This window comes from Aphelocoma coerulescens, unplaced genomic scaffold (assembly GCF_041296385.1).
Source record: "Aphelocoma coerulescens isolate FSJ_1873_10779 unplaced genomic scaffold, UR_Acoe_1.0 HiC_scaffold_87, whole genome shotgun sequence".
Taxonomy (NCBI): domain Eukaryota; kingdom Metazoa; phylum Chordata; class Aves; order Passeriformes; family Corvidae; genus Aphelocoma; species Aphelocoma coerulescens.
This window is the reverse complement of record NW_027184071.1, coordinates 593,806-607,155: the sequence shown is the minus strand read 5'-3', so window position 1 is coordinate 607,155 and position 13,350 is coordinate 593,806. Positions and strand designations below refer to the sequence as shown.

Here is a 13,350-nt window from a genome sequence, read left to right as displayed (position 1 = left end):
CTTTGCTCTGACTCAGTGCAGAACTGCAGGATTGCAGGCGCTTCCTCCCCGAGCTGTGTGAGGCACTGGCTCCTGCAGATCTGACCTGACGAGCTGTCGCTGCCTCCCGTTGGCCTCGGTGCCCCTGGCAGAAGTGCCGTGCCTGAAGGACGCTGCCCCGTGCTCGAGCCTGCGGAGCAGCCCGGCTCCCTCCCGCTGTGCCCAGGCTGCTGCACACACTGCTAACCTTTCCCAGGACTTCCAGGGCAGCCGGCAGAAGAGTAGCAATCCTCAGCCGGGGCACCAGCCCTCGGCTGCCTTTTGCCTTTCTCTCCTCCTGGGCCGCCTCCAGACGGCCAATGGCACCAGTCTGCGCTGTGCCCAGCACGGCTACGCTTCCCTCGGCAGCAGCCAGCTGCCGCTTTGGCTCTGAGATGGGACCATGTGCCCGCTCCCAGGAAGAGGCACCCAGTGCCAGGCTGCTGCCTCTTGCAGCTCCAAGGGCCTCCTGCCAGCCTGCCTCTGCCCAGCCTCAGGCTGCTCTGGGCTCTGCGTGGGCTCTGCTGGGGCTCCGGCCTGGGCAAGGCCGGGCCGCTCTCACCTCACGCTCGCTGACAGCTCTGCCTCAGACGAGACCTTTCAGAGCACCCTCGCTGAGCTTTCTGCTTTCTCAGCTGAGCAAGACTCTCCCTGAGCCAAAGAGATTGCACTTAGGGATACAAATCCAAGTGGCAGGAACCCCAGTGCTCTCGAGTCACAGCTGAACACCTACATCTGCACAGGATGTCTTGGCTGCACAACTCCTCCTCTGCTTTTGCCTGCAAATGCCATTGCCCTTTCTGCCTCAACTACAAGCACAATGGCTGGGCAAAAACCGGCCAATGTGCCGTATTGCAAAGGCAGTGTGGTCTGGAGAGGATGAATGAAGAAGAGCCTGCCCCACTGACAAACCATACCAAAGAAGCCATAAGTGTCTCTTTCCACCTTTAAGAAACAATGGACAATTGAGAAGGAAATCTTGAGCTCATTCACAGGGTAAAAAGGAAGGAAATCTTACAGATGAGTTGAGGTTTCAGAAACTTTATTTATTTGCCATCCTTCTCTACAATCCTACTCTGCAATCCTACTCTACAATCCTACACTAAGCTGGTCATGGAGAAAACAGTCCTGACGTGATTGTCACAGTCTTTTCTTCTCTTTCCACCTCTTCACTGAAATAATGAGTGGTGCCAGGCTGGACGCAGGCTTGGCTGATGTTACAAATGGATGCTGCCCAAAGGAAAAAAAAGCCAACCAAGAACAATGAACCATGACTTTCCAAGCTCAGTGCTTCAAAGGCAGGGGTAATATTTTTAAATGAAAAGGGGATTTACTCCGAGTAGGTCTAAGGAACATAGTGCAACAGTGGCACAGGTTGTCCTGAGAACTGGTAAGTGTCCCTTCCCTGGAAACATTCCAGGTCAGGTGGGAAGGGGCTCTGAGCAACCTGATCTCTTTCAAGTTGTCCCTCATTGCAGGGACTGCTCATTGCAGGCTGTTTGGACCAGATGACCTTTACAGGTTCCTACCAGCTCAGCCCAGCCTAGGATTCCTCACCATTTTCATTTAAAAAGCACCAAGAGTGGAGATGAGGAGGAAGGGGGCTCATCTGATGCCTTGGGCTTCAGTGGAGGAGGAGCCCATCCTCGGACACTGTTTGACCTGCAGCCCCTTTGCATTTTACCTGCAGGAGCTCCTTGGCAGACCAGAGCCGCTCCTCCTTTGTCTGCAGGCAGCAGCTCAGGAAGTGCCGCAGCAAAACTGAGAATAGGTTGGGCTGCTGCAGCTTTGGTCTCCCTCCTGTGGCTATCAGGAGTTTAGCCTGGAGAAAAAGGAAACATGAGGCTCCACCTACTTCTTTCACATCTGTAAATGCTCTCCCAGAGCCCACTCTGCAGTGGCAATTTCTGCCCTGGCAGAGAGGCAGAGATGACTTTTCTATACCAACAAAAAACTCAGACCCCAAAGCAGCCACAGCTTTTCCAAGAGTCAGCAGAGCTTGCCTTGGCAGCTGATTTGATTGGCTGACCTAGTTAGGGGCAACTACATCAGCAAAAGCACGTTTTGCTTCTCTGAAGATTCCCACCAGCTTGACAGGCAGTTTGGAAGAGGGACTTTGCTATACTAACTATCTATACTATCTCTAAGGATTATTACATGAGAAGGATCTCTGCAGCTCTTGTTGGTCCCTTAAGCGCAGCTTCCATTAAACAAAACTCATCAAGCTTTTTATCCTCTTCTTGAAAACAATGGTAATTGGAAGAAAAGACAGGAAATCCATCCGATTTTCCTCAGGTAAGGAAACAAACAGTTGAAATTGTTGGTGTGACCCAGCCCACTGCGGGGCTGGGGCAGCCTGATGCCAATCAATCCCAGCTGTCATGGGTTAGCAAAGCATAATCCCAGAAGTGATGCTCTTGCAAAGGGGTGCTTACAGCTTCCTCTGTGACCTGACAGAGCCTATCAGCTGGCCAGTTTGAATACGGACAATTCTTGAAGCCACTAAAAATTGTGGCCTCTGTGATCCACACTTAAGAATAGACACACCCCAGGCAGAGCCCTCTCTCGTTTCTGCTGCTGGGACAGGAGGCTGTGGGCCCTGTGCGGGGGCCCAGCGGGCCCAGCCCAGGCCCTGCTCGGGCCAGGCCGGGCCGCGCCACAGCCATCCTGGAGCCGGTGGGCCCTGTTCCACCCGCGGAACACCCCCACAGCCCTGCTATGGGCAGCCGGAGCAGCCCGGCTCCCCCTCTCCAGTGCGGCCAAGATTCAGCTGAAGCTGCCCTGCTGTCCGGCAAAAGATCGTGTGACCAACAGCGATAAGCGAAATTCCAGCTGCAAGGCCTAGGTGAGATTAACCCTTTTAGTGCTGTGAAGAGCTGAAAACCTGAGGGAGAAGAAAGACGAGATGCTTAAAGCTGATATTCTGTTGTAAAGCTATGATGTATCAGAGTACCTGTTGTAATTTCATGAAGGCATGGGGGGGTGGAGTGTTCAACTTGTACTTGTGAGCCAAAGCACCTGCGCTGAGATAGGCAGATGCTGAAGCAGCTGTAATTTGAGGAGAAGTTTGAACAGGGAGAGATGGAAGTGATGAGGACTTTTGCTCCAAATGGAAAAGGAGAAGACCTCAGTTCCTAGAGATGCTCCCAGAGATAGCCCTAGAGATGAAGATGAGGAGGACCCTTTGCTCCCAGGGAAGGATTAGGGCCTCTGTTCTTAGAGATGAAATGCTCCCAGAGATGGCTGAAGAGAACTTTTGTTTCTGAATGGCTCAACCTTCAATTTGTACCCCAGTAATTCAAGAGTGGACCCTCGAAAGCAGTTGTGGGAAAAGCTGCATGTCGGGGGAAGGGACTCACATGTGAGCAGAGAACCAACCCGGGCAGCTGTCTCATTGTGCTAATTCCTCCATAGCATGGGCAAGAGAGACTCGTCTTCCTAAACGGACTGAACAATTATGGAAGTGGTAAACAGACTGAACATCCCAAGGGTTGTCTTTTTATATTGTCAGTGGGAGATGGGAGAAAGGGGGGGGGGAGGAGAAGTGTTCTGAAGGTGTGGTATGATTTTATTTTTTTTTTTTCCCTCTTTTAGGTCTGTTAATAAATTTCTTTATATTCTTTCAAGTTTGGTGCCTGCTTTGCGTTTCTCCTCATTCTTATGTCACACAAGGTAAACAGGAATGAGTATTTGGACCAAACCACTACACCAGCCCATCCACTGGATCGAGTTTCCCGAAGAGGCAGACTCAGAGGATGGGTCAATGGGCGGCTCAGAAGCCTAAGCCGCACCCCCCTGGGCAGTGCCCGGGTACAAGCCGCCTCCCCCGGTTCGGGAAAATTCTCGGTTCCTTGGTTGTTCACTGGTTCTCTGTTATAACTCCCGCCTCGGTTTCCCCCAGTGGTTCTTGTGAAATTGTTTCCTCCCCCTGGCTTGTAACTCATTGGTTGTTTTCCCCTTTCCCCGCAGTTTTCAAACTCTATAAAACTGCGGACAAGCCTCAGGGAGGATCCCATCGCATTCCATCCCTTCCCAGCTCGTTCGGGTTGCGAAACTTCTAACAATAAATCTGTTAGGAGCCAGACCAGAACAGCCTCTCTCTTCCTTTGTCTCCGAGCTAACGTGAGCTGATACCATCGGCTCCTGCCATGTTTCCTCTGCCGAGAAGCCAGCTAGCTAACTCAGCCAGCAGCTCTTTTCCTGATGCTGAAGTCGCTTCCGCGGCGGGCAGAAGTAACGCAGCTGGGCTGTCTCTGACCTGGGGCACGCCAGAGCTCGTGCCCTGAGCAGCAAGAACTTCGCTAGGTTGGCGCACCAAGCACGGGGCTCACACGAGTGGATCCCTGCGACATCGTGGCTGTCAGTGGACAGCGATAAGAAGCGACTTTGGACTGCTAACGCCTCTCGGAGCAGTCTGCTCTGTTTTAGGAGCAGTGCCCTGAGAGAAGGCTGCTAACTCCCACTCACTCTGCACTGAACTGACTTTGGAGAGCAGCTGTGCCTCAGAGAACCCAACCTGTGCTTTTTACTGTGGGACCAGACAAATTTGTGCTGATGTCTGAAACTTGTGCGAGTATCCCTGGTCCCTGATATTTTGTTTCTTTTTTCTTTTTTTCAGGTGGTGGGCGGAAGAAGTGCCCAAAGAGAGATGGGATCCAAACTCTCTCAGCCCCAAAGAGAGGTTTTTCTCCAAGTTGTGAAATTCCTTTCAGTTACTGGTTTCAAATTTTCAAAGGGTCTGTTAAAACAGTTTGTTCGCTGGCTTTTCTTTTACCTTCCTCAAGTGACTCCTGCAAATTTAAAATCTCCTGCCTTCTGGAAGGCTGTGGGGCATAAGATTACTGATTTAAAGCGAAAAGGGGACTCCTCTGGAGAAAAATTCTTTCCTCTAGTTCTAGTCCTTCGGGACTTGCATAAAATGGATCAGAAAGTAAAAGAAAAGCACAAATCCCCTTGCAGTTCTTCCTGTATCCCTCCTTCCTCCCCTCCTGCTCCTCATCCCACTTCCCCTTCGTTGGAAAAACTGAATGGGGTGATATGCCCAGAGGCACAGAGTTGCTACCTTCTCTCTGACCCCTCTCAGTCTTTTCAGCCACCCTGTTGGGGTAGCTCTGGTCAAGCTGCCTCGACCTCTTCCCAAACCCCGTATCCCTTACCCTCCTCCCCAGTTGTAAGCCCAGAAAACTGTTTTAAATGCTGTTTGCCATTGTCCCCCCCCACTCCACGTGTCTGAACAATGGCGCTGACCACATGGCACAGTTCACCCCTCCCCCCCTTGTTCTTCCCCCAGGCCCTTTCGCCCTCTTACCCCCAACCCTTTCCTATCCCCTCCCCGAGATGTGATGTCATCGGGTTCCTCCCATGCATTGGGTACTGCCCCCTGCGTTGGGAATCCCCGCCCATCCTGTGACCACGCCTCCTGGTCCTCCAACCCCGCCCCCTGTGGAGGACTTCCTGGCTCTCACACGCCCCCCATTCCAGTTCCCACGGGGTAGAAACCGGAACCATGTTGAAATCAGGTCCGGGAGTCTCCTCAGCCCCTTCCTATCCCTTTGCTGTTCCTGTAACATATGATTGAACTGGCAGTAATCCCACATGGAAACCTTTTGATTCTGCAGGGCTGAAAGAGCTTTGCAAAGCCCAGAAAGCATTTGGGAGGGAGAATCAGTATTTTAAGAACCTTCTTAAGATAACTCTCACCGGTACAGTGATTGTGCCACATGACCTCAAAAGCACTTTCTCCTGCTTGCTTTCCCCATCCAAGTTTCAAATATGGGAAGAAGGTTGGAGAAAGCAACTGGGAGAGGTCCTCCTTATTTTACTGCAGGATCCAAACAACGCGGGGGTTTCTACGGATCACCTTACCAGTGAGGGGTTATTAGCCAAGCCCCAGAACCAGGCTCAAAATACACCAGAGCCGGTCCTGAATGCTGTAAAGCAAGCAGCACAGCAAGCGTTCTTAATGATGCCCCCTAAATTAGCACCTCAATTGAATTACACTGAGATTCGGCAACTGCAAAATGAGCCAATTATTGATTTTGTGGATAAACTGAGGCTGGTAGTGGAAAAACAAGTGGAAGATCCGAAAACAAGAGAGCATATTCTAACGCAAATTGCAAAGATTAATGCCAATGATGCTTGTAATAGAGTGGTTTTGGGTCTTCCATTCGAACCTCCACCGACCTTAAGTCAAATGATTCGTGCTTGCACGACATTGGTGCCAATTCATCAGCCAAATTTAAAAACGGGGAAAAACTTAATAGAAATTGCAACCGCTGCTGATGCAACAGCATCTCAGGGCAATAGAAATGCTAATTGGGTCTGTCACAGGTGTGGCAAACCAGGGCACTTGGCCCAAAACTGCAGAGCTCTGGCTTCAGTTAATCAGGGTTCCTGAGCTGTCTCCCCAGGGAAAATGACATCGCCTGCCGCCGATGGGATGCAGCCAAAACACTGACAGGACTGTGTGGATTGGCAGGGCCACATGGGGGAATGAATGAAGAAACTGCCACCAGGAAAATGGTTACCACGACCACTGCAACTCAAATGGACTCGGTGACACCCCAGAGAATCGTCGTGAGTTGTGAGAGTCTGAGAGACTGTATATTGTTTGTGTTAAAAGATGTTGTACATTCACCAGCTGACATTTGTGTTACACCAGAAATTGTTCAAGTGGGCCCACAAGGGTTCTTTACTGTCAATATCCAGTGTGTTAACCCTCCCTATTTTCTTGCTGCTAACCAGGTTGTGGCCCAAGCTATTCTCATGCCCAGTAGTCCGCCACAGGACTACAACCCCTCTGTCTTCTGGGCTGAGGCAGCTGGGAATGACAAACCCATGCTTAATTGCAAACTGTCTGGCCAAGGCTCAGACATCAGCCTGGCAGGAATGATGGACATGGGAGCAGACGTGACAGTCATTTCTTCCCACAACTGGCTGTCACACTGGGAGCTGCAGCTGGCAGAAGGTATTGTGACGGGTGTGGGGGGATCTATATCTGCTCAAAGAAGCAAGGCACTTGTCCAAATTGAGGGTCCAGAGGGACAGATAGCATCAGTCCGTCCTTTTGTAATTGACTCTGGATTTCCATTGCGGGGCAGAGATCTCATGTCCCAGTGGGGGGCTCGAGTCGAAATTCCATCTCAACCCCAACATTTTTTGTACAGGCCACTGCGGAGTGCCCCTTCCAGAAATTAAATTGGATCTCTGACAAACACATCTGGATGGATCAATGGCCTTTGAAAAATGACAGATTAAAGGCACTCAGCACACTCATGGAGGAGCAATTGAAAAGAGGAAATATCGAACCATGTAAGAGCCCTTGGAATTCTCTGGTATTTGGAATCAAAAAGCTGGGGAAAGACCAGTGGCGCCTCCTCCAGGACTTGCGGAAAATAAATGCAGTCATAGAGGACATGGGACCCCTGCAGCCCGGAATGCCTTCACCCTCCATGCTCCCCAGGCAGTGGAAGGTAGCAGTCATTGATATTAAAGAGTGTTTCTTCCAGATCCCACTACGCTCAGACAATGCGCCCTGGTTTGCCTTCTCGGTCCCTTCCATCGACCGAAAGGCTCCCGTGCAGCGCTAGCAGTGGTGAGTTTTGCCACAAGGCATGAAGAACTCACCCACCATCTGCCAGTGGTATGTAGCTCGCATTCTGTCCCCTGTCAGAAAGTTAGCAGCAAAGGCAATAGTGCTCCACTATATGGACGATGTTTTGGTGTGTGCTCCTAACCAATCCTATTTAGACTGGACATTGGGGAAGGTAATTGAGGCCTTAGAGGCAAATGGATTTGAAATCCAGGCCACAAAGGTCCAGAAAACCTCTCCATTTAAATACCTTGGACTAAAAATCCATGAGCAGACTGGGGTTCCCCAACAAGTCAAAATAATTGATAACCCTAAGACCTTGCAGGAACTCCATCAGCTCTGCGGGTCCATCAATTGGGTGAGGCCTCTCCTAGAGCTGACAACAGAAGATCTCGCTCCTCTGTTCAACCTCCTGTGAGGGAAAGATGACCTCCCATCACCCAGGCATCTAACAGAGGAGGTGAGACAGTCCATCTGTAAGGTACAGGAAGCGCTGTCGTCCCAGCAGGCACACCACTGAGCCCCAGGTCTGCCTTTTCAAACTGATTCCAAAAGAAATTCAAAGCAGAAAACCATTAAATGCCTTGACAATCTTTTCAGATGCCTGCGGTCATTCCTGCAAGTCTGTCATCACATGGAAGTATCCCTGCACTCAGAAGTGGGAGTCTGATGTACAGGTAGTTGAAGGATCCTGAAGTGGCAGAACTTGCAGCCATGGTCAGGGCATTTGAGTGGTTCAGTGAACCATTTAATTTGATAACTGACTCAGCCTATGTTGCAGGTGTAGTTTCCAGGGCAGAGAGAGCCTTACTAAAGGAGGTTGCAAACCCAAAACTTCATAACTTGCTTTCGAAATTGATTCAACTGATCTCCCACTGAAAGCAACCATTCTATGTCATGCATAGTGTGTGAGATCACACACTGACCTGCCAGGATTTAATGCCAAAGGGAACAGGAGAGCAGATGCCCTAGCAATGCCCATTGAGTTAGCGAATGTGCCTAACAGATTCCAGCAAGCCCAGCTGAGCCATGCAGTGTTCCATCAGAATGCTCCAGCTCTCATCCGAATGTTCCACCTCACTAGAGACCAAGTAAAAGCAAAGACGATCTCTTCTTCTGGCCGAGCTGCCCTCACTTGTGCCCCAAGTGTGGCCATGCAGCTGTGGCACCCTGAGGAGGGCATCCCCTGGACATGGGCAAGGGCACCTGCTGGACTGTGACCACTGGAGATGGTTGTGCATGGACAGAGAGCCTGCAGTGCTGCCCACAGCTTGGAGAAGGGCAGGCTCAGGCCCGGGGCAGCTTCTCCCAGTGACACTCCAGCTCTCAGAAGCCTCCAAGGTGCAGCCACACTTGCAGTTGCCTGCTCACTGCTTGGGGTTCTGCATGGCTCCACACGGTGCTGAGGGCAGGGCAGGGCAGGCTGTGGCAGCGCTGGCCTGGCTGTCTCCACTGATGCCTTTGGTTCTCTTTTCCTCTGCAGCAGCAGGGACCGGCAGCAGCGGCAGCAGCAGCAGCAGCGGCAGGACAAGGAGGAGGTGGCTGCCCTGGCCCTTTGCTCTGCGGCGGGGCCCAGCCAGGGCTGCGCGGGCGCCAGGGCAGGAGGGCTCCGGCTGCAGCAGGGCGCTCTTCGGGCAGCCCCTGGCAGCCGTCTGCGCGGAGGACGGCACGCTGCCCCGGCCCATCCAGGTGAGGCGGCCGCACAGGGCTGCCCGTCCCTCCCTCTGGATGCTGCACAGCCAGTGTCCCCACGCATGTCCCCCAGCCATGGGGCACTGGGCTCTTCAGCCGTGCCTCAGGCTCCTGCTCCCAGCCCCTTTGCAGCAGGAGGCAGCGAGCCCAGGCTGGGGCAGAGCTCTGCAAACAGGGCAGCTCCTCACACAAGCCCCTGCCCTCCCGCCTCTCCTGCAGGAGCTGCTGGCTGTCCTGCACCAGGAAGGGCCCACAACAGAAGGCATCTTCCAGAAAGCAGAGAGCGCCAAAGCCTGACAGGAGCTGCGGCAGGCCCTGGACCATGGCCTGCACGTCGACATGGCAAGCCAGCCAGTGCTGCTGCTGGCCATGCTCCTCAAGGTGAGTCCTCCTGAGCTGCAGCTGCAAAGGCTCCTGCCTGCGCCACCGTGCTCCAAGGCTCACCGGCAGCCCTTGGCATGGCAGGACTTCCTGGGAAGCATCCCCGGCAAGCTCCTCGTCACCGACCTCTACGAGGACTGGACGGCTGCGATGCAGATGGCCAGCAGGGAGGACAAGATCTGTCAGCTCAAAGAGTAAACGTGGGCAGCAGCTTCCAGCTCCGCAGCAGGCACTGCTGGAAGCCTGGCACTCTCCTGAAAGGGGACACTCTCCTGAAGGGGCTGTGTTTTTGGACAGCTTGCTCTTGCTGGCTGGCAGTCTGATTTTGGGGCAATGCACGGGGAGCGTTCCCTTGCGTGAGCTCGGGGGAAATCAGGAGCTGGGCAGCAACGCCCTGCATCCTTCCCGCGGGAGCGCTGGAGCCCTGAGCGCTGGCCGAGAGCGCCTGCGGAGCTGCGCAGCAGCCGCTGGCTGCTCCCTGCCTGGGGCCAGCTCTGGGGACGGCCGTGGGCAACGTGGGCCTGCTGATGGACGCTGCCTTCCTGTTCCCTCGGGGGGCCAAGAAGTTGCCCGCAGCAAAGCTGCTCCTCCTCAGGCAGCTGCTGGCACTGCTGCGACTCATCGGCCAGCACGTGTCCAGCAGCAGAATGACCTGCAGCAGCCTGGCCGTCTGCCTGGGGCCAAAGCTGCTGAGCCCACCGCAGGAGCAGCAGCTGGAGCTCGAGGCCATGCTGGCCGAGAACAAGCAGGTAAGGCTGGCTTCAGCAGCCGGCTGCAGCCTTGCTGGCCAAAGGCAACTTGGCTGCCCAGAGGTGCCTGTGCCTGGCGGCCCCCTGTGTCCAGCCAAGGCTGCTGCGGGAGCTGCCTGCAAGAGCTGCCCCCCAGCCAGCGCCTTCCTCCTGTGCAGAGGCAAGGCTCAGCCGTGATGGCCAGGGCTGCTTGGCACGCTCTCGGGCCTCTGAGCTGAGAGCAAGGCTTTCCTGTGTGCAGGCGAATGCTCTGGTGGACATCCCGCTGGAGAACTCAGGTGACATCTTTGGGGAACAGGTAGCTGGCCCCAACGAGTCACCAGCACCCACAGAGCTATGCACAGGTAGGAGCAGGAACAGAGCCTTGTCCCAGCCTGGGACTCAGGGCCCCAGAAATCTCAGCATCAAGAGGCCAAGCAGTGTAGGGCTTGCCTGTGGGTTTTGGTTTCTTTGTTCTTGTCTTCCAAGTCGTCACTTTGCTGCACATGCTTTTGCTTTCTAGAGATGCACAGGGAAGAGCAAAGTGGCCCTGCAGGAAGAGAAGACAACAAGCCCCAGGCAGAAAGCAATCTGGATGCATCCCCTTCCCTGCCTGAGACCCGGCAGGGAGATGGAGAAGAGGCCACGGTGCTGGAGGTCCAAAGAGCAGAGGTATGGCAGCTGCACAAATCCTGGAACAATGTGTCCCAGGGAGACAGGCAGTTTGTCATGGGGCCAAGGAGCTGCTGTGCCTCCTCCTGACAGCACAGCTCTGCAGCCTCTGGCCTCCCTTCCTCCCTGCTTTCCTCCCTTCTACCCTCCCTCCCTCCCTCCCTCCCTTTCCCACTCTCTCCTCCCTCCCTCCTTATCCCCCTCATCCCTCCATCCCCCCACCTCCAGAATTTCTGCTTCAGGCACCTCCAGCTTTGTCTCCAAACACCCACCAGAGCTCCCCAGAGTCGCTGGCCAAGGCCGAAGCCCTGACGAGCCTTTCTGTGTCAGGAAGGTAAAAGGAGCCCACATTGGTTCCAACAAGAAGGGACTGAGCTTGTGCCTCCCACCTTTGCCTCTCTAATCCAACTTTGTGGCTAAAGGCTTGTAGGCTGCTAGCCCCAGGAAGAGAAAAAGAGAAGGAAAAGACAGCGAGCAGAGGCCTGGCCAGAAGACAGGGAATAGCAGCCAGAAAGGGAAAGGAGGAGGACACACCAAAGAAGACTGGAGAAATGCAGGAAGCTCTGCCAGCCCAAGAAGCCCAGGTATGGATGTGCCAGGCTCTGCTGCCCACCCTCCTCTCCACACTGCCCTGAGTCAGCCCAAGGCACTGGCAAGGGCCGGCAGGGGCTGGTGCTGGGCAGGGCTTGGCAAGAGCTCCATGGCAGCTGTGCAGGGGCTCTGCAGCCCTTGGCTTCCTCCACGCCCACGTGCTGAACCTCTGCAGGAGGATGGCTCTGGGCGGGACGAAGGGGCTGAGGGAGAAGCTGTGAAGGTGGGGCAGCTGGAACCCCTCTCCCTCTAGTTCTGCTTCTAGATGTTTATAGTGACACCTATCAAGCTAAGGTTTTCATTCTAGAGGCCGCTCTTTCACATGTTCCATGTCAATGGATAATTAGGTACGTCTCTTGGTACCTGTCAAGGCATCTGCTGCTCTGCCACATCTATCCCCACTCTGCTGCCTCTGTCCCCATTGCCTTGTCTGCTGTGCCAGCTCCGTGCCCTGTGGCCATGCTGGGGGCTGGGCTGGCGGCCAGGCCCAGCTGAGCAGCACTTTCAGCCCCCGGTCTTGGCTGCCCACACCTGACGGGAGCAGCAGGAACCGCTGGTGGCAAAGCAAAAACCAGGGTGGGAGCTGCAGGCACAAACGGTGGCGTGGGCTTTGGCCGCGGGCACTGGCCGGCTGGGCAGGAGCGGGCCCTGCCCGTGCTGGGGCCGCTCAGCGCGGCTGCCCCGGGCGGCACAGGGGCTGTCCTTGGGCAAGGCAGCTGCGCCGGCAGGGCCCGGGAGCGGTGCCGGCTGTGCCGCGCTGCCGGGGGCTGCGGGACGGTCCCGCCGGGGCTGCGCTCGCCACAGCCCAGCCCGCTGGGCCTGGTTTTGCTTTCTAAGCCTCCTGGGGAGGCTCTGAGATTTCTCTTGCCTGATGGAAGTGCAGCTGCTGCCAAGGGAAACGTCCTGATCCTGACTCAGTGTTCCCTTTGCTTCCCAGGTGTCCCATCTGCTGTCCCCGTCCAGGAGAGCTGCTCTGCACAAGAGGAAGAGACCGAGGGAGAGCCTGGGAATATCGGCGGCTGCAATCCCTCCTGATATAATTCTAGTTATAAATGTGTGGAGTATGACTAAGAGCGTTAGAAGAATGGGGATATTGACACCTGTATATCTATTTGTATGGGTATATTGATGCATGTATATCGATCTGTTTACATCTGTAGTTATATTTACATACTTGTTCAGTTGGGTACCTCTAGAGATCGATTGATGGGGTTGGAATGATTTTTATATTAGTACATTGATATTTGCATATTTATAGAGGGATTTGATATGTGTGTATTATAGATGTCTCGTTATATCTCACATGAAATATTTAATAGATATTTACATCTGTGTGTTTTTATATGTATTTGTATTTGATATGTATTTACTTACATTTCAGATTTATGGAATTGTATAGTTCTAGAATTCTATTTATTTAGTTCTGGATCTGGGATTCTTTAGAGAGGGATATCTGTATTTCTGTATTCATATATGGGCCGTACAGTTGTAGAATTATGTCATAAATTAAATTGTTAAACTTCAGTTGATATTTGTGTGTAGTGGTAGTAGAGGGTTCCAGTAAATTAATTTTTTTTAACTGAAGTGGGTATTTGTATATATGTACATAGCATGACTGTAACAATAAATTAGTTTTGTAAACTTCAGTTGATAGTTTTATGTTCATGTATTAGCAGC

The 13,350-nt window shown here is 53.4% G+C and overlaps 1 protein-coding gene and 1 long non-coding RNA gene across 2 annotated transcripts; one reads left to right on the top strand and one right to left on the bottom strand.

The window, feature by feature from the left end:
* Positions 1-1,056: 1,056 nt before the first annotated feature.
* On the bottom strand, positions 1,057-2,321 carry LOC138102546 (uncharacterized). The gene is made up of 3 exons (XR_011147438.1): positions 2,176-2,321; positions 1,703-1,840; positions 1,057-1,248 (listed from the first exon to the last, which is right to left on the bottom strand). It is a non-coding gene; the product is annotated as an uncharacterized lncRNA (long non-coding RNA).
* Positions 2,322-9,782: 7,461 nt separating this feature from the next.
* On the top strand, positions 9,783-12,984 carry LOC138102574 (T-cell activation Rho GTPase-activating protein-like). Its single transcript, XM_069000294.1, has 5 exons — positions 9,783-10,431; positions 10,673-10,775; positions 10,934-11,082; positions 11,325-11,666; positions 12,611-12,984. Exons 1-4 carry the CDS (start codon positions 10,210-10,212, stop codon positions 11,418-11,420), a joined length of 570 nt encoding a protein of 189 aa, XP_068856395.1. The 5' UTR covers positions 9,783-10,209; the 3' UTR covers positions 11,421-11,666; positions 12,611-12,984.
* Positions 12,985-13,350: the final 366 nt, after the last annotated feature.